The 26,873-nt window shown below is 39.2% G+C and overlaps 1 protein-coding gene across 9 annotated transcripts in view; it reads left to right on the forward strand.

Moving 5' to 3' along the window:
• The window catches only part of STXBP4 (syntaxin binding protein 4), a 247,550-nt gene that overhangs the window by 11,900 nt on the left and 208,777 nt on the right, over positions 1 to 26,873 (forward strand). For 7 of the 9 annotated variants that reach the window (XR_003030692.2, XR_009491553.1, XM_059878162.1 and 4 more), the window contains exons 2-4: positions 13,919 to 13,991; positions 14,437 to 14,565; positions 20,531 to 20,663. Coding sequence is in view for 7 of the 9 variants with exons in the window: in XM_059878162.1 (XP_059734145.1) it covers positions 14,519 to 14,565; positions 20,531 to 20,663 (180 nt within the window). In the remaining 2 variants the exon portion in view is untranslated. 9 annotated transcript variants of the gene reach the window in all.

Consider the following 26,873-nt stretch of genomic DNA (forward strand, 5'->3'; position numbering starts at 1 on the left):
ATGTTTTGTCATTATTAACTAGTCTATGATGATATTCATGAGCTATTATATTTTTGCATGCTTCCTGGATCACGACTTGCCACCTGTAGAGTTTTAAAGAGACTTTGAGTCTTGCTTTCATAGACAAACTCTGGATTTCCTACCATTACTAATATCCTGTTTCCCCAAATGCCCTCATTAAGATGTTTCTTCTTTCTCATCTTTCCTAATCCGTTTTTTTTCTTATTGTTCATAATTGTTCTTTAAATGTGCTAAATTTGGAGGTATATTTTACAGGTACTAAAAGCCACTTCAGTACTTTAAAATGTGCTAAATGCTTTTGAGGTATATTTTACAAGTACTAAAAGCCACACTTACCTAACTTTCTTAGATGTTTCTGACCTCAGCCAAATCTTTTTCAGTTCAGTTCAGTTGCTCAGTCGTGTACGACTCTTTGCAACCCAGTGAATCACAGCATGCCAGGCCTCCCTGTCCATCACCAACTCCTGGAGTTCACCCAAACTCATGTGCATTGAGTCAGTGATACCATCAAGCCATCTCATCCTCTGTCATCCCCTTCTCCTCCTGCCCCCAATCCCTCCCAGCATCAGGGTCTTTTCCAATGAGTCAACTCTTTGCATGAGGTGGCCAAAGTACTGGAGTTTCAGCTTCAGCATCATTCCCTCCAAAGAAATCCCAAGGCTGATCTCCTTCAGAATGGACTGGTTGGATCTCCTTGCAGTCCAAGGGACTCTCAAGAGTCTTCTCCAACAGTACAGTTCAAAAGCATCAATTCTCTAGTGCTCAGCTTTCTTCACAGTCCAACTCTCACATCCATATATGACCACAGGAAGAACCATAGCCTTGACTAGATGGACCTTTGTTGGCAAAGTAATGTCTCTGCTTTTGAATATGCTATCTAGGTTGGTCATAACTTTCCTTCCAAGGAGTAAGCGTCTTTTAATTTCATGGCTGCAGTCGCCATCTGCAGTGATTTTGGAGCCCAAAAAATAAAGTCTGACACTGTTTCCCCTGTTTCCCCATCTATTTCCCATGAAGTGATGGGACCAGATACCATAATTTTCGTTTTTTTAATATTGAGCTTTAAGCCAACTTTTTCACTCTCCACTTTCACTTTCATCAAGAGGCTTTTGAGTTCCCCTTCACTTTCTGCCATAAGGGTGGTGTCATCTGCATATCTGAGGTTATTGATATTTCTCCTGGCAATCTTGATTCCAGCTTGTGCTTCTTCCAGCCCAGTGTTTCTCATGATGTACTCTGCATATAAGTTAAATAAGCAGGGTGATAATATACAGCCTTGACGTACTCCTTTTCCTATTTGGAACCAGTCTGTTGTTCCATGTCCAGTTCTAACTGTTGTTTCCTGACCTGCATACAAATTTCTCAAGAGGCTGGTCAGGTGGTCTGATATTCCCATCTCTTTCAGAATTTTCCACAGTTTATTGTGATCCACACAGTCAAAGGCTTTGGCATAGTCAATAAAGCAGAAATAGATGTTTTTCTGGAACTCTCTTGCTTTTTCCATGATCCAGCGGATGTTGGCAATTTGATCTCTGGTTCCTCTACCTTTTCTAAAACCAGCTTGAACATCTGGAAGTTCATGGTTCACGTATTGCTGAAGCCTGGCTTGGAGAATTTTGAGCATTACTGTACTAGTGTGTGAGATGAGTGCAATTGTGCGGTAGTTTGAGCATTCTTTGGCATTGCCTTTCTTTGGGATTGGAATGAAAACTGACCTTTTCCAGTCTTGTGGCCACTGCTGAGTTTTCCAAATTTGCTGGCATATGGAGTGCAGCACTTTCACAGCATCATCTTTCAGGATTTGAAAGAGCTCAACTGGAATTCCATCACCTCCACTTAGTTGAACATAAAATCAGGAAATGCCCTGTATGTCCTGTCTGGAATCTGGTTACTTAATGTAGTGTGTGGACCTGAAAGAACAATTTATGCTCTTGGAAAGGCTAACAATGAGTGCTCTTTCTTATGGAAAAGCCTCCTTCATCTCCTTTTTTCTTAAGTCTTAAAACATAAGCATAAACTCTCACACTCAATAATCGACTAAAGATCCTGAGTCACTTGATTGAAACAATCTGGTGAGTCTTCAAAGACATTTAAATGTATATCCCCTCAGTAGCTTCTGTTGAAACACCTTTCTCATGTGATTTTTAATTATTTATATATTTATTTTTGTGGTTTTATTTGTTTATTTACTTATGGCTACATTGGGTCTTCATTGCTGTGTGTGGGCTTTCTGTAGTTACAGCCAGTGAGGGCTACTCTAGTTGAGGCATTCAGGCTTCTCAGTGTGGTGCTTTCTCTTATTGCCTAGTGCAGGCTCTAGGTTGCAAGCGCTTCAGTAGTTCTGGTGCACAGGTTTCGTTGCCCCTCAGCACATGAGATCTTCTTGGATCAGGGATTACACCTATGTCTTTTGCAATGGCAGGTGGATTCTTAATCACTGGACCACCAGGGAAGCCCCCCCAGTGCTTTTTAAAATAATGATGGTGATGGTAATGAAGTAGGAGGCAAAATAGTGGAGAGGGAAGAGATTGTTTGGTTTTGGATTCAGTATTAAGCCAATACATCTTTCCTCCACTGTTACTACATCTTGTCCTTTGTCTATTTCCTTTTGGTTATCTTTTCACTTTAGGGGAACAATTAAAAGACTTTAGGGTTCTTTGGCAATATTGCTTGTTACGAAATTTGAAGTAGGTATAAAAATTTATTGAGGTGGAGGAATTAGGTTCCTGCTCATAAAGCTCCTATGAGTCTATTCTAGAAGTGTTATTTTAGTCTTTGTAATAATAAATCAGTAAGTCTTTTTTTCTTTAATTATAGTACCATGCTATACTTTATTTTTTGAGTATATTCTTTTTTTTAAATTGGAGAATGATTCCTTTAAAATATTTTATTGGTTTCTGCCATACAACAATGCAAGACTTCCAATTAATTAGTTGTCTATAAGTTGTATGTGTACATGTATTGAAGTGCTAAATAAGGTGCACTTGGATATAAATCCACATATTGCAGTTACATAGATTTCAACGAAAATCTAACATATTAATTATGCCTGTTATTCCTTCAACTGGTTTATTAGTAACATTTACAAAAAGACATTTGGTAATTTCCTAGTTGTCCAGTGGTTAGGACTCTATTCTTTCACTGCCATGGGTGAAGTTTCAGTTTCTGGTCAAGCTGTGAGGAGAAGCCAAAAGTTAAAAATAAAATAAAGACATTAAATCACGTGGTAGAATTTGGGATGAAATAAATTGTTTTCTAAAAGGTACTTTTCTAGGTATTCCAAAACCAGTTTTTTACCTTTACAAAATAATAGGTGTTTTAAAAGGCGTTAAATGAATATCAAAAATGACTAAGAATTAAACAAATCAGAAATAGGCTTCCCAGATGGCAACAGTCGTGAAGAATTGGCTTCCCAGGTGATGCTAGTGGTAAAGAACCTGCCTGTCAATCCCTGGTTCATTCCAGTGTTCTTGCCTGGAGAATCCTGTGGACAGAGGAGCCTGGTGGACAGTCCATGTGGTCACAGAGAGTAGGACAGAACTGAAGCGACTTAGCATGCACACACACCAATGCAGGAGACTTAAGAGATGTAAGTTGATTCTTGGGTTGGGAAGATCCCCTGGAGTAGGGCATGGCAATCTACTCCAGTATTCTTGCCTGGAGAATCCCCTGGAATGAGGAGCCTAGTAGGCTACATTGGGTCCATAGTGTCACAACAAGTCAGATATGACTGAAGCGACATAGCAGCACACATATGAAAATAAGTTTAAAACACTGCAATAGGTCACAAAAGAAGACTTGAACAAAAAGAAGTATGTACCAAGTTTTTTGACAGGAAAATTCAACATCAAAAAGGTGGATACAAATACTTCTTCAGTCAGTTCATGAATTTAACATGCATGAGTGTATGCTAAGTTGCTTCAGTCATGTCCAACTCTTTGTGACCCTTTAGACTGTAATTCACCAGGCTCCTTTGTCCATGGGATTCTGCAGGCAAGATTACTGGAGGGAGTTGCCATGCCCTCCTCCAGGGGGTGTTCCCAATTGAGGGATTTAACCCACATCTCTTAATGTCTCCTGCATTGCCAGGCAAATTCTTTACCCCTAACGTGATTCCCCAACAATTAGCATTAAAAAAAAAAAAAGGAGATTTAGATGTTAATGTATAAAAACACCAAAAATAGCCAGGGAGGCTTGATTGAAAAAGAGCAGTAAGGAGGGATTGGTCTTACCAGACATAAAAATATAATCTCCATCATTAAGATAAAATAGCATGGTATGTGAATATGTAGACTAACAAATGGGCCAGAATAAAAAGTCAGTTGTAGATCTAAATGCTTATGAGATTTGATGTATGATAAAGGTTGCAAGTGGGCCTTAGAAAGCATCACTACGAACAAAGCTAGTGGAGGTGATGGAATTCCAGTTGAGCTCTTTCAAGTCCTGAAAGATGATGCTATGAAAGTGCTGCACTCCATATGCCAGCAAATTTGGAAAACTCAGCAGTTGCCACAAGACTGGAAAAGGTCAGTTTTCATTCCAATCCCAAAGAAAGGCAATGCCAAAGAAGGCTCAAACTACCGCACAATTGCACTCATCTCACACGCTAGTACAGTAATGCTCAAAATTCTCCAAGCCAGACTTCAGCAATACATGAACCATGAACTTCCAGATGTTCAAGCTGGTTTTAGAAAAGGCAGAGGAACCAGAGAACAAATTGCCAACATCTGCTGGATCATGGAAAAAGCAAGAGAGTTCCAGAAAAACATCTATTTCTGCTTTATTGACTATGCCAAAGCCTTTGACTGTGTGGATCACAATAAACTGTGGAAAATTCTGAAAGAGATGGGAATACCAGACCACCTGATCTGCCTCTTGAGAAACCTATATGCAGGTCAGGAAGCAACAGTTAGAACTGGACATGGAGCAACAGACTGGTTCCAAATAGGAAAAAGGAGTACATCAAGGCTGTATATTGTCACCCTGCTTATTTAACTTTTTTGCAGAGTACATCATGAGAAACGCTGGGCTGGAAGAAGCACAAGCTGGAATCAAGATTGCCAGGAGAAATATCAATAACCTCAGATATGCAGATGACACCACCCTTATGGCAGAAAGTGAAGAGGAACTAAAAAGCCTCTTGATGAAGGTGAAAGTGGAGAGTGAAAAAGTTGGCTTAAAACTCAACATTCAGAAAATGAAGATCATGGCATCTAGTCCTATCACTTCATAGGAAATAGATGGGGAAACAGTGGAAACAGTGTCAGACTTTATTATTTTGGGCTCCAAAATCACTGCAGATGGTGACTGCAGCCATGAAATTAAAAGATGCTTACTCCTTGGAAGGAAAGTTATGACCAACCTAGACAGCATATTGAAAAGCAGAGATATTACTTTGCCAACAAAGGTCTGGGTAGTCAAGGCTATAGTCAAGGTAGTCAAGGTTTTTCCAGTAGTCATATATGGATGTGAGAGTTAGACTGTGAAGAAGGCTGAGCGCCAAAGAATTGATGCTTTTGAACTGTGGTGTTGGAGAAGACTGTTGAGAGTCTCTTGGACTGCAAGGAGATCCAACCAGTCCATTCTGAAGGAGATCAGCCCTGGGATCTCTTTGGAAGGAATGATGCTAAAGCTGAAACTCCAGTACTTTGGCCACCTCATGTGAAGAGTTGACTCATTGGAAAAGACTCTGATGCTGGGAGGGATTGGGGGCAGGAGGAGAAGGGGACGACAGAGGATGAGATGGCTGGATGGCATCACTGACTCGATGGACGTGAGTCTGGGTGAACTCCGGGAGTTGGTGATGGACAGGGAGGCCTGGCATACTGCAATTCATGGGGTCACAAAGAATTGGACACGACTGAGTGTCTGAACTGAATTGAAAGTTTGCATTTCAAATCATTGGGTTAACAATAGTTTATTTAATAAATGTGTTTGCGACAACTGAGTGATCTTTTGGGGAAAGAAAAGTTGGATCTTTCTCTTATTCTGTGAACTAGTTGGATTCCAAATGGGTGAACGATTTTAGAATGAAACTATAAAAAGTACTGAAAGGAAATGTGAGTTTTTTTGTGACTTTGGAATGGGGAAGGACTTACATTTGACTTAAACCAAAAATCATAAAAGAAAAGATAAATTTAGCCACAAACTTTTGCCTAAACAACAAAAAAAACCCTGTAACTATGAATGAAATAACCTCAGATATGCAGATGACACCACCCAAATGGCGGAAAGTGAAGAACTAAAGAGCCTCTTGATGAAAATGAAAGAGGAGAGTGAAAAAGTTGGCTTAAAACTCAGCATTCAGAAAACAAAGATATGGCATCCGGTCCCATCATTTCATGGGAAATAGATGGGGAAACAGTGGAAACAGTGAAAGGCTTTATTTTGGGGGGCTCCAAAATCACTGCAGATGATGATTGCAGCCATGAAATTAAAAGACGCTTGCTCCTTGGAGGAAAAGCTATGACCAACCTAGGCAGCATATTAAAAAGCAGAGACATTACTTTGCCAACAAAGGTCTGTCTAGTCAAATCTATGGTATTTCCAGTAGTCATGTATGGATGTGAGATTTGCATTATAAAGAAAGCTGAGCACTGAAGAATTGATGCTTTTGAACTGTGATGTTGGAGAAGACTCTTGAGAGTCCCTTGGACTATAGGGAGATCAAATCAGTCTATCCTAAAGGAAATCAGTCCTGAATATTCATTGGAAGTACTGATGCTGAAGCTGAAACTCCAATACTTTGGCCACCTGATGTGAAGAGCTGACTCGTTGGAAAAGACCCTGATGCTGGGAAAGATTGAATGTGGGAGGAGAAGGGAATGACCAAGGATGAGATGGTTGGATGGCATCACAGACTCAATGGACATGAGTGTGAATAAGCTCCTGAGTTGGTGATACAGGTAAGCCTGGCATGCTGCAGTGCGTGGGGTTGCAGAGGCACAAATGACTAAGTGACTGAACTGAACTGAACTGAACTGAAGAACAAAAGGAGGAAGATATGCTTGCAGTTCTTAGTGCAGACACGGGAATAATCTCCCTAGGATTTAAGAACTAGAAACTCGACAAAGAAAAGCTAACAATGAATTAAAAAAACTGGCAAAAGGAATGCACAGTTTACATAAAAAATTCTGAAACCATAAAGAAATGCTCAGCCTCACTCAGGCTACATTAAGAAACCATTTTCATCAATATGACTGTCAAATCCAAGATATATAGTATATCATATTGGTGAGAATTTGCAGTAACAGGCAAGTGCTGTTGATGGAGTGCTAATTAGTACAATTCTGATATAGGGTAGTTTGGCATTTTCTGTCAGATTAGCAGGTGTATAAATTGATTTTTCTAAATTTATCTTACAAATATATTTGTACAGGTGTAATATGACCTATATATAAAGATTTTTTTATAGCATGTTTATAATAGCAAAAAATTTCAAGCAATCTAAATATCAGAAGGGAATAAATAAATACAGTCATACATAAAGTAGAATACCATACAATTGTAAAAAACAGAATTAGTATGCCATGTAAAATATATGAAAAGAATTCCAAGTTATATATTAAGTTAAAAAAAGAAACAGGCTGTATAGTAGTGCATATAGTATGCAAGGCTAACACACACTCCACAGGACCTGTCCGCATCAAGAGTCTGTATGACCTATACCCTCTGGGATTTTACAGTGCACAGCCTGAACAGCTGGATGTTTTGTGCCTGATTGTAGCTACTTTCTGTGTCAAAACAAAAGTTAAGGATTCAGAATATTTATTCATCCTTGTTTATTGTATTTAAAAGAACTAAAAGGATTCATAAGCAACTGAAATAGTGGATACGTAACTGTTTAGAGATGGTGTGGAGGTGAATAGGATGGCTGTATACATGCATGTGTGCATGCTGAGTCACTTCAGTCATGACCAGCTCTTTGCGACCTCATGGACTGTAGCCAACTGGGCTCCACAGTCCATGGGATTCTCCAGGCAAGAATACTGGAATGGGTTACCGTGCCCTCCTTCAGAGGATCTTCTCGACCAGGGGACTGAATCCACATCTTAGGTCTCCTCCTTTGGCAGGTGAGTTCTTTACCACTAGTGCCACCTGGGAAGCCCATATATTTAGATACATATGGCCTGGATAATTCCATCGGCAGAGGAGACTGGTAGGTTACAATCCATGGGGCTGCAAAGAGACACAACTGAGATTAAACACACACACACACACACACACACACACACACACACATATTTCCCCACTGCAATGTATTTACTTATTTAAATTTTAAAAATAAAAATATTTCATTATGATACTTTAATCAAGTTAACATTTAGCATAATATCTGTTAGATGTGTTTATCCCTTTGCCATTTGTTTTCTTTATTTTTAGTCTAGTAAAAAGAACTAGTTTAAGCAAGTACTGAATGTCACATCTCTGAGAATATAAATTATTAAATCTGTATTGAAACATGCATGGTAGGCAGATTTTTATCTGATGAGATTTTTAATTATATGGAATAAAACTTTTAGTGCAGTTGTGGGAGTTATATATCAAAGTAAAACTCTTAATTTTTTTTCCAAAATAGATCCATCTTCTATTTTTCTCCAGCATTTCACTTTCTCTGTTTTTGCTGACCTAACCGTTTTCGGTTATGCGTCACCAAACAAGAAAAACAAAATATTTTCTTTCAAAACATTATTGAAAGAATAGTGTTTTCTTTCTGTGTCATTAATGCTGTGAAGTTGGGGTGCTGGGGTGGAGATGTAACATTACACAAACCCCTATCAATTGAAGGTCTGCTTGCTTGTATAAAGGACAGAACAAGAGGCAAGCAAAACAGAGGGAAAGAAAAGGCATTTTAGGATTTTTAAGAATATGACAATGGATACCTTTTCATGTGGAGGCAAAAACAAAAAATAAGGCCTGCTGTTTGGATAGATAAGATTAAACCAATTTCATTATTATAAAGAAGTTTAATTTAGGTTGGTGCAAATGTAATTGCAGTTTTTTCATTTTTGAAATTTGTCATTTGATATTGGAATACATGAAGGACAAGCTGGAATCAAGATTGCTGGGAGAAATATCAATAAGCTCATATATGCAGATAATACCACTCTAATGACAGGAAATGAAAAGGAACTAAAGACCCTCTTGATGAAAGAGGAGAGAGAAAAAGATGACTTAAAACTTAATATTCAAAAAACAAAAATCATGGCATCCGGTCCCATCACTTCATGGCAAATAGACAGGAAAAAATGAAAACAGTGACAGACTTTGTTTTCTTAGGCTCCGAAATCACTGTGGATGGTGACTGCAGCCTTGAAATTAAAAGACGCTTTCCTCCTTGGGAGAAAAGTTTTTCTTTTCTCGGACAAACCTAGACAGTGTATGAAAAAGTAGAGACATCACTTTGCCAACAAAGGTCTATCTAGTCAAAGCTATGGTTTTTCCAGTAGTCATGTACGAAATGTGACAGTTGGATCATAAAGAAGGCTGAGTGCTGAAGAATTGATGTTTTTGTATTTTGGTGTTGGAGAAGACTCTTGAGAGTCCCTTGGCCTGCAAGGAGATCCAACCAGTCAATCCTAAAGGAAATCAGTCCTGAATATTCATTGGAAGAACTGATGCTGAAGCTGAAGCTCCAATACTTTGGCCACCTGATGTGAAGAGCCAACTCATTGGAAAAAAATCCCTGATTCTAGGAAAGATTGAGGGCAGGAGGAGGAGGGAGCAACAGAGGAGGAAATGGTTGGATGGGATCATCAACTCAGAGGACATGAGTTTGAGCAAACTCTGGGAGATGGTGAGGGACAGGGAAGCCTGGTATGCTCTAGTTCATGGGGTTACAAAGAGTCAGACATGACTGAGCTACTGAACAACAACAAATTGTAATACATTCTTAAGTAAATGTGGTTATATTTTAATACACATTTCTTTATATTTTTTTGCTAGTGACTTAATTTCTTGCTATTTATTTTATATTTATTTTAGAGTATGGAAATGATGTTAGACAAAAGCAAATATGAGCAGTTTTCTTATTCGATTTTATAAATGTGTCATAAGGCAGCAGCTCCAACTCACAACATCAACAACACATTTGGCCCAGGAACTGCTAACAGAAGTGCAGTGGTGGTTCAAGAAATTTTGCAAAGAAGACAAGAACTTTGAAGATGAAGAGCATAGTGGCTGGCCATTGAAAGTTGGCAGTGACCAACTGAGAGTCATCGTTGAAGCTGATCCTCTTACAGCTACACAAGAAATTGTCAAATAACTCAACATTGACCATTCTAAGGTCGTTGTTGAAACAAATCCATTAGAGGCAAATTGGAAAGGTGAAAAAACTCGATAAGTAGGTGCCTCAATGAGCTGACTGCAAATCAAAAAACTTGTCATTTTGAACTGTCATCTTCCTTTTCTCTGTGCAAGTACAATGAACCATTTTCCAATGGGATTGTGACGTGTAACGAAAAGTGAATAGTATACAACAGCCAGCAGTGACCAGCTCAGTGGACGGACCGAGAAGCTCTAAAGCACTTTCCAAAACCAGACTTGCACCAAACAAAGGTCAGGGCCACAGTTTGTTGGTCTGCTGCCTGTCTGATCCACTACAGCTTTCTGAATTCCCATAAAACCATTACATCTGAGATGTAAGCTCAGCAAATTGATGAAATGCACCCAAAACTGCAAGGCCTGCAGCAGCTTTGATCTATAGAAAGGGCCCAATTCTGCACAACACTAGCCAACCACGCATTGCACAAGCAACACTTCAAAAGTTGAACAAATTGGATTATAAAATTTTGCCTCATCTACCATATTCACCTGACCTCTTGTCAACTGATCACCACTTCTTCAAGCATCTGAATGTTTTGCAGGCAAAACATTTCCACAACCAGCAGGATGCAGAAAATGCTTTCCAAGAGTTTATTGAATCCCACAGCATGAATTTTTAAACTACAGAAATAAACAAACTTGTTTCTCATTGGCAAAAATGGGTTGATTGTAATGGTTCCTGTTTTGATTAATAAAATATGTGTTTGAGCCTAGTTATAATGATTTGAAATTCACAGTCCAAAATCGCAATTACTTTTGTATCAACCTAACATCACTTTCGTAAAAGAGAAACAGCATATTACTACATTAACTAACACTCTTTTCCTGCTTTGTTGGAGGATGACATTTTTCCACATTAATTAGTTTTCCAGCATGCTATAGTGAAAAAAACTTGCTTTTGAAGCCAGGTAGAACTGGATTCAAATTCTGCTTTACAGCTATTTAGCATTGTGGTCATAGACAAGTCACATAGTTTCTCCATTAACTGATTTTTTTTTTTAAATGTAAAATGGGTGCATATTACCCGTCTTCTGGTGCTCCTCAGATGGTAAAATGCTCTAGTAGCATGCCTGGCTGTATTGATGTTGCGTGATGACTCCTCCATGTCCCCAGCACCCAGTGTATACCACTGTCAGAGCACTCAGCACCCTCCTGATGTCTGTTCATTTGATTATCTCTAGGGATAGACTCTTTGCTTTTTTTTTACCTCCAACACTTAAGACAATGTCAGGTATGTTAGGTGAATGAAATAATTTAAAAACTGAAATTCTGTTTTAATACTTTAAAGTGGTAAAAAGTTTAAGTGACGCTATGTGGAATCTATTATAGAATTTAACAATGACACATCCATTATGCTGATGCTGGGAGGAATTGGGGGCAGGAGGAGAAGGGGACGACAGAGGAGGAGATGGCTGGATGGCATCACTGACTCCGTGGACGTGAGTCTGAGTGAATTCCGGGAATTGGTGATGGACAGGGAGGCCTGGCATGCTGCGATTCATGGGGTCACAAAGAGTTGGACACGACTGAGCAACTGAACTGAACTGAACTGATGATATTCCATGATCCAGGGACCCAGTGCCCTGTTAAGACAAATCACTACCAGATCTTACTTGCTTTGGTAACACTGAAGAGGGCTCAGTTTTTTACATCTCCCTTAATCCTCCTGGCAACCCTTTGAGTCCTTACCTTAATATGAAGCGATGCCAGGAGGTTAGGTAACTTTCTAAGACTGTATGGCTACCATATAGCAGTATTGCCATTTGAACTCAGCTTTTTTTTTTTTTTTTAACTTAAATCTAATGTATTTTCCATGGTATTAAATAAGACAAGTACATTTGAAATACTTAGCACAGTGTGTGACGCATGATACCAAATGGTAGTTGCTAATATTATTGTAATACCAAAACTTCATCACTGAAGGGTTGGGAATCTTCTCCAAACATATATTAATAAAGCAGTCTCCAATGTATTTAAAGAAACTTACTTTTAGAATTGAACTCTCTAATACAGCTGCCTTAATCTTGTGGACTGATGTAACAGCTCTTGACTGTGGGTCATTACTCTGTCAAGGCCTAGGATTTTAAGCTCTTCCCTCAAGTTCCCGTCCCCCGCCCCCCCTTCCTCCGTGGGATACTGAGTAAACTTCCTGCTTCCTGGCCATTGGACTCTTGCTGCAGACAGCAGTGTTGTTTGGGGGCTTCCCTTTCCTGCTGCTGTTGCGCATGCTCCCAGTTTCTGTTGCTTGCTACCACAGGGGCTGTGAAAGTTGAAGCAGGTTTTTAACACCCAGGCCAGTGATACAACTCTGTGTTAGGATCCCAGAAGGTAGTTGGTGCTTTTTTCAGAGTCTGTTTAATTTATTGATGAAAGAATCTAGGGTTTCTTTCACATAAATAGTTGGAGAAGAGATTTTAATTCTCTGCCTCAGTTTCTCTCTGCTTAGAACTATGGTCCTGAGTCCTCAGCCTCTGTGGGATTCTGTAAGATAGGTTGATCTACAGCTCTAGCTGTTTTTGAGGTCAGAACTTTGCCATGAGTCAGATATGGTGTGCTGAGTTAGTGGTTGCCTTTGGGCTTCTTAGAGGTGTAGCATGCCTGGGCTTCTTGGAGGTATAAATGCCACCTCTGTTTACCCCAGTACACCCTACAGATATTACCATTTTCTTTATGTGTGCTCAAACTTAAAAGTGTTACAAAGCCTTTCCCTAGCTTTCTGCTTCTTCAGTCCTCTTTTGACCAATTATCATCCTACTGTCTATTTTTTGTCTTCCAGAAATTTATTGAAATTTTTCATCTCATGGCTTTTCTTTCATTTTTTTCTTTAACATTATGAGTTTATACTGTTTGTAATCCTTTACTCTTGTATTAGTGGGTGCTTAGAGGGAAAGAAGACACATGCCAAAGTCATGCTGACGTTCTTAACTGAAAATCAGATTTTTTAAAAAATTTAACTTTACTAAGGTATTTTTGATTTATAACAGCACATATTTCTACTGAGACAGTTTGGTACATTTTGACATGTGTATTAAAACCATCACTACTACCTACTGTACCTATGAAGAAACTGACACTTGAAGGAGCCTAGAAGCTCAGATTGGAACCCAGGCTTGTCTGATGTCAAGTTCCAATCTGTGGGCTCTGAAGTCTGAGTTCTATCTGGGAAAACAACAACTGACTATTTCTCATTTGCATAGGGAAAGAACGAAATCTCTGAATCTAGCTGCTGCTGCTAAGTCACGTCAGTCGTGTCCGACTCTGTGTGACGCTATGGACAGCAGCCCATCAGGCTCCTCTGTCCATGGGATTCTCTAGGCAAGAATACTGGAGTGGGTTGCCATTTCCTTCTCCACTGAAAGTAACTACTCATTTCTTTAATAAGAGGGTTGTGCTAAATGATCCTGACGTCTTTTTCCACTTCAAGTTTTTGTACTTCATGTGTGTTTCCTATGCAGAAGTGGTAAATCTCTGTTCAAATACAGTTTTTTCAATTAAATGAAACTGTACTATTCTCTGTAATTTTCAAGTGGAGTTATATAAGACATTAAGAATAGTATTTTTTTTCTTTTTATAGGAAAGCATTTAAGAAGCTCTTGGAGTAATATGAGTCAGAGTAATGTCTGCAGGAAGTCCCTCAAGATAGTTAGGTGAGACAATATGAATTTTTTCAGAGTTTATTGTATAATTATTTTGCAGACAATCTGACTATAAAATTCCTAGCTTTGTGCTCATAAGAGACGTTCTGCTCAGTCTTCTATTATTATGTGGTTTTTAAGCTTAGTAATGGTGGAAGCTACAATAGTTACCTAATACTTAAAAACTGTGTTCTAGAAAATACAGATTTTTATATAATGATATAGATATAGTCCTATAACTCCATCTAGCTATCTATCTATAGAACTGTCTCTACAGTTCTCAGATATTATCAGCAATGACTAAAATGTCATAGCCTAAAATATATAAAATACATCTATCATCTATACACAGGCACATATTGTTTACATGCCAAGTATATATGTTTTTATGCAAAGCTGAAATCAAATTTGACTGTTCTAAGATATGACAATTTATTTTCTACTTCTCCAATCTTAGGAAAAAGAAGAATTTATAGACTCTTCATCAAGATCTTCATTTACGCAGCTGTTAAATCCAAGGCTACAGTTGTGGTGAAACCATGAATAAAAATACATCTTCTGTAGTATCATCCAGTCTACTTGAAAAGTAATTTCTAAATTAAATTTAATATGTTTTGAAGTAGCATAGTTTAAAATATGTAGAATATTAATGAATGTTGGGAGAAAGTTTCATACAGCTAACTACTTGTGGTGTAAGATAGTGGTAATAAAAGGCTGATCAGTAATTACTTTCATTGTAAATCAAGGTATAGGGTAAATCCTGCATTCTCTTTTAGAATTATTTATAGAGCTGGATTTTTAAACATTTGATCTGATTTTTTAAATATCCAAAATATTTTATAATTCCAGTATAACTATAACATAATGTAAAATTAACGTTTGCTGAGTAACAAGTTCTAATAGCTTAAAACAAGCAAGCATTTATTCTTTGTCATGATTCTGTGGACAGTGCCGGTCTGCACCGGATCCTGTAGGATGGCCTCACTGATGTGTTCTGGGGCCTTGTTTAGAAGGTTGGATGGCTGAGGTCTCTTTCAGCCTGGTCTCCCCTCCTCCAGGCAGCGAGCTCAGGCTTTCTCAGGTGGTGCAGAGTGGTTCCCAGCAGCAGGCACGAGTGGTTTTCAAATGTCTGTTTTCCTCACATTTGCTTATGCACCATTGACTGAAGCAATATAGGTAACAAGTCCGAATTCAAGGTCTAGAGTTACAGACTTTACTTTTTAATGGAAGGAACAGTAAAGCCACATTCTTGGGGGCATCCAGACAGAGATGGGAAGAATTGGCCATTCTGCAAACATGTGACACACATATAACAAAGTGTATTCAGAGAAGGCCTCCTTTCAGTCTTACCCTTCTTTCTGTGCCCTCCTTCTCCTATAAATAGCCATCTTTTTTCTTAATTCCTTTTCACTGTTTCTTTTTGAATGAACAAATATATATCCATATAAATATATATGCATGTCATATATATGTGTGTATATAATTATATTTTTTCTCAAAATGATTGTTTATTCTGTATAAAGTTCTACTGGACATTAGACATTCTTCTACTCTTGCGAGTATACACCAGTGTTGACTCAAGTTTTAAGGTCTTTCCTAGAGAATGATGTCAGGTCAGAGTATCTTTCTCTAATGCCTCCTCCTGGGAGCACTGGGAAGCTTCAGTCTCCTAGGGACAAGCCAGGCCCAGCTGTGTGGTGGATGAAGAATTCTGTCCACAGTGCTCCATGCACTGGTACTGAACAGCTTTGCTCTGTGACAGCACAGAGTTTTATTCAACTTCTTAAGGCAAAATAAAGCTAATGAGAAAGAAGTATATTACTGAGGCAAGATGTCCCCAAACACCCAATATCCCAGGCTCCACTTGCCAGTGCATTCTTAACAAAAAAGGTAGCATATTATATATAGTGGCATTTTTTGTTGTTTTTTTAGAAATGATTTTATTTATGTATTTGTGGCTGTGCTGGGTCCTCGTTGCTGCTTGGCCTTTTCTTTGGCTGCAGAGAACTGGGGCTGCTCTCTAGTTGTGATGCGCAGGCCTCTCACTGTGGCGGGCTTCTCTTGAGCACAGGGTGGACGGTTGTGGTGCACAAGCTTAGTTGCTCTGTGGCTTGTAGGATCCTCCTGGACCAGGGATTGAACCTGTATCTCCTGCACTGGCAGATGGATTGTTTGCCACTGAGTCACCAGGAAAGTGAAAGTGAAAGTCCCTCTGTCCTGTCTGACTCTTCTCCAGGCCAGAATACAGGAGTGGGTAGCCTTGCCCTTCTTCAGGGAGTCTTTCCATCCCAGGGACTGAACCCAGGTCTCCTGCAATGCAGGTGGATTCTTTACCAGCTGAGCCACAAGAGAAGCCTAAGAATACTGGAGTGGGTAGCCTTGCCCTTCTTCAGGGGGTCTTCCCAACCTGGGAATCAAACCAGAGTCTCCTGCATTGCAGGTGGATTCTTTACCAACTGAGCCATCAGGGAAGCCCTGAGTCACCAGGGAAGTCCTGTGTATATGATGTTTTGACCAGACCTTTTGTAAACTAAAGTTATGTCCTGATGGTCACTTCATATCAGTTTATAAAGTTCTTCCTTGTACCTTGTTGTAACTGTTAGTATTGTGTTCTTAATATATCAGTATCATAGTTTATTTATCCAGTACCTTATTGATGGACATTTGAATTTGCAATTTTTGGTGATTACAAATTATGCCAAATAACTAACCTAGTATACAAGTCATTTTATATTTGTCACCAAATTATCTTTGGAAAGGTTCCTAAAAATGAGATTGTTGTATTAGAGGGTAAATTGTTGTTGTTGTTTAGTTGCTAACTTGTGTCCGACTCCTTTGCCGCCTCATGGACGCTGGGTTTTCTGTCTATGGGATTTCCCAGACAAGAATTCTGGAGTGAGTTGCCATTTCCTTCTCCAGGGGATCTTCCTGACCCAGGGATCAAACCCATGTCTCCTGCACTAGCAGGTGGATTCTTTACTACTGAGCCACCAGGAAGGCCCAGAGGGTAAATTCAGTTCAGTTCAGTCGCTCAGTCATGTCCGACTCTTTGCGACCCCATGAATCGCAGCACGCCAGGCCTCCCTGTCCATCGCCAACTCCCGAAGTTCACCCAGACTCACATCCATCAAGTCAGTGATGCCACCCAGCCATCTCATCCCAGACTCACGTCCATCAAGTCAGTGATGCCATCCAGCCATCTCATCCCAGACTCAGGTCCATCAAGTCAGTGATGCCATCCAGCCATCTCATCCTCTGTCGTCCCCTTCTCCTCCTGCCCCCAATCCCTCCCAGCATCAGAGTCTTTTCCAATGAGTCAACTCTTCGCATGAGGTGGCCAAAGTACTGGAGTTTCAGCTTTAGCATCATTCCTTCCAAAGATATCCCAGGGCTGATCTCCTTCAGAATGGACTGGTTGGATCTCTTTGCAGTCCAAGAGACTCTCAAGAGTCTTCTCCAACACCACAGTTCAAAAGCATCAATTCTCTGGCGCTCAGCCCTCTTCACAGTCCAACTGTCACATCCATACATGACCACAGGAAAAACCATAGCCTTGACTAGATGGACCTTTGTTGGCAAAGTAATGTCTCTGCTTTTTAATATGCTATCTAGGTTGGTCATAACCTTCCTTCCAAGGAGTAAGTGTCTTTTAATTTCATGGCTGTAGTCACCATCTGCAGTGATTTTGGAGCCCAGAAAAATAAAGTCTGACGCTGTTTCCAGTGTTTTCCCATCTATTTCCCATGAAGTGATGGGACCGGATGCCATGATCTTCGTTTTCTGAAAGTTGAGCTTTAAGCCAACTTTTTCACTCTCCACTTTCACTTTCATCAAGAGGCTTTTTAGTTCTTCTTCACTTTCTGCCATAAGTGTGGTGTCATTTGCATATCTGAGGTTATTGATATTTCTCTCGGCAATCTTGATTCCAGCTTGTGTTTCTTCCAGTCCAGCAAAACTAGAAATTACTAAATCCCCATTTCAGAGGTTGTACCATTTTTTATTACCACCAACAATGTGCAAGAGCACCTCTTTCCTAAAGCCTTGTCATATATTGTCAAAGTTCTAAATTTACATTGATCTGATTAGGTAAAAAGCAGTATTTCTGCCTGGATTTAGCTTGTAGATTCTCTTACTGTGATTAAATTTGAGCAGCAGAACTATTTTTAATTGCAAAAAAAATTAAGTAATGTAAATTCTTAACAAGGAGAGACTTTTTAAAAAAAAATTATTTAGTTATTTGTTTGGCTGTGTTGAGTTTTGGTTGCATCATGTGGGATTTAGTTCCCTGACCAGGGCTCAAACCCACGCCCCCTTAATGGGAACACAGAGTCTTGACCACTGGACCACCAAGGAAGTCCCACAATGAGGGAATTTTAAAGTAAGGTCCTAGCAAGTAAATACACTGCTGTGTTAATCATAGATACTCTGTGCTGGGGTTAGAAAAGGAGGAATACTTTACTGAAATAGTAATGTGTGCTGGAGATCGTGTGTACCCCCACTGAGAGGAATTCACATTTAGACAGTTTAACAGGTAGACACTTACTCCTTGGAAGGAGAGTTATGACCAATCTAGATAGCATATTCAGAAGCAGAGACATTACTTTGCCAACAAAGGTCCGTCTAGTCAAGGCTATGGTTTTTCCTGTGGTCATGTATGGATGTGAGAGTTGGACTGTGAAGAAGGCTGAGCACCAGAGAATTGATGCTTTTGAACTGTGGTGTTGGAGAAGACTCTTGAGAGTCTCTTGGACTGCAAGGAGATCCAACCAGTCCATTCTGAAGGAGATCAGCCCTGGGATTTCTTTGGGAGGAATGATGCTAAAGCTGAAACTCCAGTACTTTGGCCACCTCATGCGAAGAGTTGACTCATTGGAAAAGACTCTGATGCTGGGAGGGATTGGGGGCAGGAGGAGAAGGGGACGACAGAGGATGAGATGGCTGGATGGCATCACTGACTTGATGGACGTGAGTCTGAGTGAACTCCGGGAGTTGTCGATGGACAGGGAGACCTGGCGTGCTGCGATTCATGGGGTCGCAACGAGTCAGACACGACTGAGCGACTGAACTGAACTGAACTGAACTGAATGAGACCTTTGTTCCCTTTCTTCTTCATCTCCCCCACTTCTAGGCTTCATCTCTTTATTTCCTTGCAGCCTAATCTCCCATCAAGAAAGATTTTAAAATCTGACAACAGAACATTTTCTGTCTTTTTTCCTAGCTGACTATTACCCTAGTAACCACATAGGCCTTCTTATCCTAGAGTTGAATTCAGTGTAATACAACCATAATGGATATGCTCTAAGTGCTTTATAAAGATCAAAATACTCAAAAATATGGAGTTTTGTTTTTTAAAGTTTTAATTTCTTTCATTATCCTTTTTTTATGATTTAACTTTTGAATACAAGTCCTCATAAAGATATAGCTAGAATTTCTATGGCAGAAGTTAAATATAAAAAAAATTTTAAAGCTGTAACCTTATGTAAAATATGAACTAACTCTTTTTAACAGTCGTTTCTGTGATGGCACATTTGAAGACAGCTAGAAGTCCTGTATTCAACAATAGCTTTAATATACCCATGAAGCATAGAGGTTGAAGTGCTCTTAAATCTTAGACCTTACTTAGACCATACTTTGGCTCTGGAGCAAGATAGACCAGGCTTACATTGCTGTTCTCCAGCTTTGTAACTTTAGGCCACCAAGTCAACCTGCCCAGATTTGAGTGTTTTAGAAAAATGAGGGTAATAATATTAGGGATTTTATAAATATTAAATGAATTGAATAACATAATGTGTGAATATTGCTTAGCGTAATACCCACTACACCATAAGTAAGCCCTGAGCTTCATTTCATACTTTACTCAAGCTCTTTTGGACCAGTAAAAGTCTGTTCTGACCACTATTCAGAAACACAACTTGGGGTGGGGGGAGGGTGTACATTTTGCAGAATTCTTTTTAACAGTTCCTTCCTTCCTAATAGCATCGCTTTTATGTCCAGCAGAAATCACAGCTGGAGCATGTGCTTTGTACCAGGAAAATACTCTTAAAGGATAAATTGAGTTTTTTGGGGTTTTTTTTGAGATTCAAATGAAGGTTATATTTATTTTGCTTTAAATGGCCACAAGCGTGTCTTTTAAAATTCACTTACCCAATTCATTAAAGTGTTTCGTTTTGGAATCCTAAAGTGTAGTAGAAAGTCAGTTAAAAGCAAGTCTCTGCAGTTACCTTTAATAAATCTTTAAGTTTGTTTAAATAATATTTTTAAAGTATTCTTCTACTCCAAATAAATAAGCATTATTGCTGTAATTTCTCTTATTGTTTGGTTGTTTTACAGAAAAATTAGAATTAGTGCTAAGAAAATCCATTTGATTGCCTTTGTATGATCATACTTTTAATAATGTCATTGCTAGTATGTACTGAGTATTTTGAATTATCTAGGTCTAAGAATTTAACAAATATTTTAAAGAAAAAATAGGTACCCATCTCTGGGCAGGGTCTCCCTGGTGGACCACCATCTCTGGGCTAATTTATGCATGCTAATTTACTTTATCTTAGGGATCCTGCCTTTCAGATGATTACAGTTACCAAGAAAACAGGCCTTGGTCTGAAGATCCTAGGAGGAATTAACCGGAATGAAGGTCCATTGGTATATATTCAGGAAATCATTCCTGGAGGAGACTGTTATAAGGTAAAAATGAAGATAAAATAACCCTTCACCTAAAAGACAAAACCACTAGTGATGAGGTTTGTTTCATCATCAGTAAATTTTTTATGTTAACTGAATATCCACTATGACCATTTCTCAGTGAAAGACACAGAGAGAGTGTAAGTAGACCTTTACACTCAAGGAGCTTCAACCTAACAAATGCATAAGAAATAAAAATGAATTAAATATGAAAAAGCAGATTTTAAGCTCTAACTAAAGGTTATATATTTTTAATTATATGCTGTTCAACTTTTATCCTAAGTCTGTCTGAGAAAAATCATATCTGAAGACATGTTCTCTATTCACTGCTCTGAGTTTGGGTTAAGTTAGATCAGTTAAACTGTGTTCATTTGGCCTCTCTTAAATGCAAAACAAAACTAAGCAAATAAAATCTATTGATTTGTGAATTTGCAGTAATTCTTGATAAGTTTGTGGTCACTTACTTGTCCAAATGAGAAATTAGATTTAGAATTAAGGCTAGAATTATCTTTTTTAGGAATGAGAAAGCCTTACTCTTCTCATCACTGTAAGAAATATGTAAATCATGAATTCTTTGCTCTTGCTGCTAGGAAGCTCAGATTCATATTTGAAGCATTTAGGTAACAAATTGGTTACTATATTTTCATGCTCATTTCTCTTGAATTTCATGTTATTTCTGTTTTGCTAACGTGATTCTATATTTCTTTTGTTGAAAATTTCCTTCAATCCTTTTTGGAGAGATGTAGTATATAAAGAATTTAATAAAATATTCTATTAATATCAAGCTATTTAACATGAGAAAGGATCCTCTTACAAAGTTTGTTTATATTGTTCTTATTCTAGTTGTTTTTGTTGAATAAATAGTCCTACCCTTACCCCGAGTCCTATCTCGAACACTGTTTAGCAAACAGTTTGTTTATTCAAGTGGATTTTTTCCAAGTTAGGAAAAAAAAAAATCAATTTAACCAAAACTTTGAAAGCAATAGATTTAAATTTTCTCAGGCTTGTGGAGATAATACGGTGTCTTCCTAATACACTTACCAAGCTGTAAGTGTTATACAATAAGTATAGGATATTGTCTCTGGAGTAGGCAATTGCAACCCACTCTAGTATTCTTGCCTGAAGAATCCCATGGACAGAGGAGCCTGGCAGGCTACAGTCCATGGGGTCACAAAGCGTCAATCAGACAGGACTGAGCAACTGAGCATACAAACATACAATAGGATATTATAATGATATAATTTTGAGCTACTGAATTTAATTTATTAACTAAATAAGAACATACTTAAATGCTAAATTTAAACAAATTCAAACAAACAAAAGACAAAATTTTTCTTTTAAGAATTGAGATATATTACTTTAGTTTTAAAGCTAAAGGATGTGTGTATTCGGTATGGCTAAGCTATATCTTAGACTATACTTGAAGTAATGCAATAGATTATGGTACCTACCAAGTGATAAGAATTTACTTTTAAAACAAACATCAATTTGTGCTTTTTGTTCCCCCCATGAAAAATATTTGTACATAAAGTAATAGTAGTGACTAGGTGCTGAGTGACTCGTCTCCTGTCAGCAATCACTGAATAAGAAATTATACCTGTAACATACATTTTCTCTTGCTGATTTTCTGAGAATTCTGTTGTTTGAAAGGGTATTAGAAAGCAAAACCATGTAATAAAGTATATTCTGTATTTACCACTAGAGAGCAGCATTGGGTTATTAATGTATTTTTACAGTATTTGGTTGTGTTCAAGAGAAGAAAACTGCCAATATAGAGAAGGGAGTAGACAGAGAAGAGTAAGTGAGTTTTTAATGCTTTCAGTTGCTTTTATGTACTTCCTGAAGATGGAGAAGTACATACATCTTTTGCTCTGAAAAGACAAGTAAATTCAATTTTATATAAAAATATTTTAAATGAATAATAGAATTTACTTTGTTCTAAATACTGTGTTCTTGCCCAAAAAAATCCCATGGACAAAGGAGCCTGGTGGGCTACAGTCTGTGGTGTCACAAAGAGTCAGATATGACTGAGCGACTAAACAACAGGAACAACAAATACTGTGTTAGGCTTGTTAAAACTTCTAATCTGCACAAAATTTCTGCATGTATATTCACAGAATAGGAAACAGGCTCATAGGTTATCCTTATAAGTTGGTACACTGAGCAACCATTAATATTTTTTAAATGCATATGAGTGCTTTCACTCGCTGTTATTTTAACATTATATTGTTTCAGAGCTAATAATATAGCCAATCTCAAGCTTATTCCCCCTCATACACACTTAAAAATATTTTTCCTTTTGGAAGATATGAGATAGAATACTGGTTCAGTAACCGAAATGGTCATGTTTCTTTGAAAAAACATACTCAGAGTTCAAACTTGAAACATCTTGAAATGTTTTTGCTGCTTCAAGTAGGAAAGAAGATTCTTAATTCTCTCAGCTCTAAGAGCTAGAGGTAGCCTATAGGTTGGGAACAACTATACTAGGTACTGAGTTAAGGGAAGGATTAAACATGGGAACTCCAAGGCTCTTTTCTCCCCACCAGGCAATTCCGTATCAGTTTGGAGTCCTCAGTGTTCAGTCTTAGAAATTTTGGGGGGTGGGACATTCCTTTGACCTTCATACACACATACCCGATTGCCTGATCCACATTTCCACTTGGATCTCTTCAAGGCATCTCACATGCAACTTGTCTGAGGCCGGATTTATGATAGTCACGTCATACCTTCATCTACCGATTTCTCCCCAAATAGACCTTCTGCCAGTGCTGCCAGTTTCTGTGAATGACACCTACCAGTTGCAAAAAGTCAAAAAACCAGATCTCATCCTAACTACTTCCTCTCCCTTAACACCCATATCTAATTCATTAGTACTTACTGTTGACTGTTTCTAAACAGTTCTTGAATCCATCAGTCTTCTTGATCTTTACTGTCATCACCTTTGTTTAAGTTATCATCAGTTCAATTCAGTCGCTCAATCGCGTCCAACTCTTTGCAACCCCATGAATTGCAGCACGCCGGGCCTCCCTGTCCATCACCAACTCCCAGAGTTCACTCAGACTCATGTCCATCGAGTCAGTGATGCTATCCAGCCATCTCATCCTCTGTCGTCCCCTTCTCCTCCTGCCCCCAATCCCTCCCAGCATCAGAGTCTTTTCCAGTGAGTCAACTCTTCGCATGAGGTGCCCAAAGTATTGGAGTTTCAGCTTTAGCATCAGTCCTTCCGAAGAACATCAGGACTGATCTCCTTTAGAATGTACTGGTTGGATCTCCTCGCAGTCCAAGGTACTCTCAAGAGTCTTCTCCAACACCACAGTTCAAAAGCATCAATTCTTTGGCGCTCAGCTTTCTTCACAGTCCAACTCTCACATCCATACATGACCACAGGAAAAACCATAGCCTTGACTAGACGGACCTTTGTTGGCAAAGTAATGTCTCTGCTTTTGAATATGCTATCTAGGTTGGTTATAACTTTCCTTCCAAGGAGTAAGTGTCTTTTAATTTCATGGCTGCAATCACCATCTGCAGTGTTATCATCAGTTTATATCAAACCTCACAAAGAGCTTTGTCTGCTCTTATACACCATTCTTATTTCCCTCTCCACCTATCCTGGTGCTGCCGCTGCTGCTAAGTCACTTCAGTCGTGTCCGAGTCTGTGCGACCCCATAGACGGCAGCCCATCAGGCGTCCACCGTCCCTGGGATTCTCCAGGCAAGAACACTGTAGTGGGTTGCTGCCGGGAGCTGGCGAGAGACACTCCACTCATGGCAAAGGTCATGAGGAAGGAGGCTCGACACATGCAAAGGCGGGATCGAGCCTCAGGAGTCCCCCTGGATATTCTCAAGCATCTACCCCAAAAAAACCAGAGTCTGCCTACTTTATTGCTTTGTGCTCTCACCTCTGACTTTACTGGGGTCTGTCCCCCACCACCATCTCGCTCTCTCTGATAAAGAGTTAACTTACAGCTCCAGTTAATAAGTTCCTAGGCATTAGGAGTGTTTAAATCCAAATCCCTCAGATAGCTCTCTAACTCACCTGACAAGTTTACCCGGACTCCTACAGCTATGCATGTGATTGTTTACAGTCTCTTAGCCTCGAGAGGCACGGGAAGCTTAAGATATTCAAATAGCTTAAAGCCTCTCAGAGAGTTAGACACTGTCAGAATAAAACTAGTAAAAGATTTCATTGATGAGCCAATGCTTGCTGCCAAGTTTCCACATCCCCTGTATTTATCCTTGAATGTGTATTAATTAATATAGTTGGTATGTAGAAAAAATAAGTAGTGGCCTTGGTGTTAGCAACTTTAGACCCTTAAGGTAATAAATTCTTTCCTTTGTTGTAAACCCACTATACCTCTGCCCTATAGGAATGCAACTTTATCTAACACCTTTGGAGGATGGCGCCAAAGCTTAAAATAATTACTGTTAGAGAAAATAAGTCTTACGGTTGACAAACCTTTGTCAAGAGTCATAAAATGTTAATAGGCCTTCTGGCCAGAAGATGATGTAAATCACCTAAACTATTTGTATAGGATAAATTTGCAGGAAAGAACCCTGGTTTTGATAAGGATCAAAGACTGCTGACTTTGTATGATTTCACATCCCCTATTATCCTCTAAGTGCAACTTAGGGTATAAAAGCCCCTGTTGAAAATAAAGCTATGGGCCTTGCTCACCAAAGCTTGGTCTCCCCATGTCATTCTTTTTCTCAATTTCTGGCTGAAGTTTCCATCTGGAGCGTGGAGGTCCTCTGCGACCATTTATTTGCCTGGGCTTCTAAGACCCACTTGAGAAGGTGTCTAAGGTGGGGCACCTTCCGCTATTCGAGAGGGCGCCTGCCGCCTTCGTGGTCAGAGCTAACCTGGTGTCACAGGTTATATTGATTTTCCACGTAAACCAAGCTACTCAGCCTCTTTTCTCCACTGAATTTTCCTACTGAGCTATCCTCATGCTATTACTCTTTATATCTCTAATTAATATTTAAATAAATCGCCAACGCCGTCTCCCCTTCGAATACCCTGCATCAGCCAGGGCTGGATCTCGGCAGGTTGCCATTTCCTTCTCCAATGCAGGAAAGTGAAAAGTGAAAGTGAAGTCGCTCAGTCGTGTCCGACTCTTAGCGACCCCATAGACGGCAGCCCACCAGGCTCCTCCGTCCATGGGATTCTCCAGGCAAGAACACTGGCAAGCCCTACTAATACTTAATTGGCTGTAAGGCTCTGTATAGAGTGACTTTTGCCGCTCACTTCTCTGACTCTCCATTCCTGTGCTTTCAGAGTAGCATTCTTTCGGTCCTTGGAAGGGGCCAAGTTCTTTCTCATCTTGTATGCTGCTCCCTCTATCACCCACCGCCCCCATTACTTTTAAACATGAACCCAAAGACCACTTCCAAGAGAGATATTCCCTGTGTTCCTGCCCCCATCCCACCGCCCAAGTCTAGAGCCAGGTTTTTCCTGCCTGCGCGTCTTTCCTTCTTGTCACCTGTCTGCTTGTTTTTTCCCTTCATGATCACCAGTGCCAGCTTGTGGTCGTACATCAGTATCTGTGATTGTGTTTACCAACTCTGCCTGAACTACAAATCTGAGAATGTTTCCTAAGTCCACAGATCTTATCTGGTTTTATTAACAATAATATCTTTAGTCCCTAGCATGGTGCCTGACACATATTAATTACTAAATTAATAACCAATGAATGAGTAATTCTTTAGTCATGTTGCTGAGAATTACTGATTTGCCTGTTTACCATTCGACTGCCACCATCTGGTTCCACACCAAAGTGCCTTTTCTTCCTAGCTCTTTATGTCTAATTCTGAACAATACTTTTTTTTCTTCTTTCTCTGCTAATACTGTAAGGAGGGCAGGTAGGAATCAGACATTTTTCTTCAAACCAGATTTATTTTACTTACCTGATTCTAGGGTACACACACACACGTACAGTATCCTTAGGTTCCAAAGCTATGGGCTCAACCAACCTCAAATTGAAAATATTCAAAAAAACAAATTCCAGAAAATTCCAAAAACCAAACTTGAATTGCCATAAGGCAATTATTTACATAGCATTTGCATTGTATTAGGTATGATAAGTAATCTAGAGATGATTTAAAGTATACAGGGAGGGTGTGCATAGATTTCATGCAACTATTATGGCATTTCATGTAAGCGTCTTCAGCATCCATGGATTTTGGTATCCAACACCGAGAAATGACTGTATGCATA

This window comes from Bos taurus, chromosome 19 (assembly GCF_002263795.3).
Source record: "Bos taurus isolate L1 Dominette 01449 registration number 42190680 breed Hereford chromosome 19, ARS-UCD2.0, whole genome shotgun sequence".
Classification (NCBI taxonomy): Eukaryota; Metazoa; Chordata; class Mammalia; order Artiodactyla; family Bovidae; genus Bos; species Bos taurus.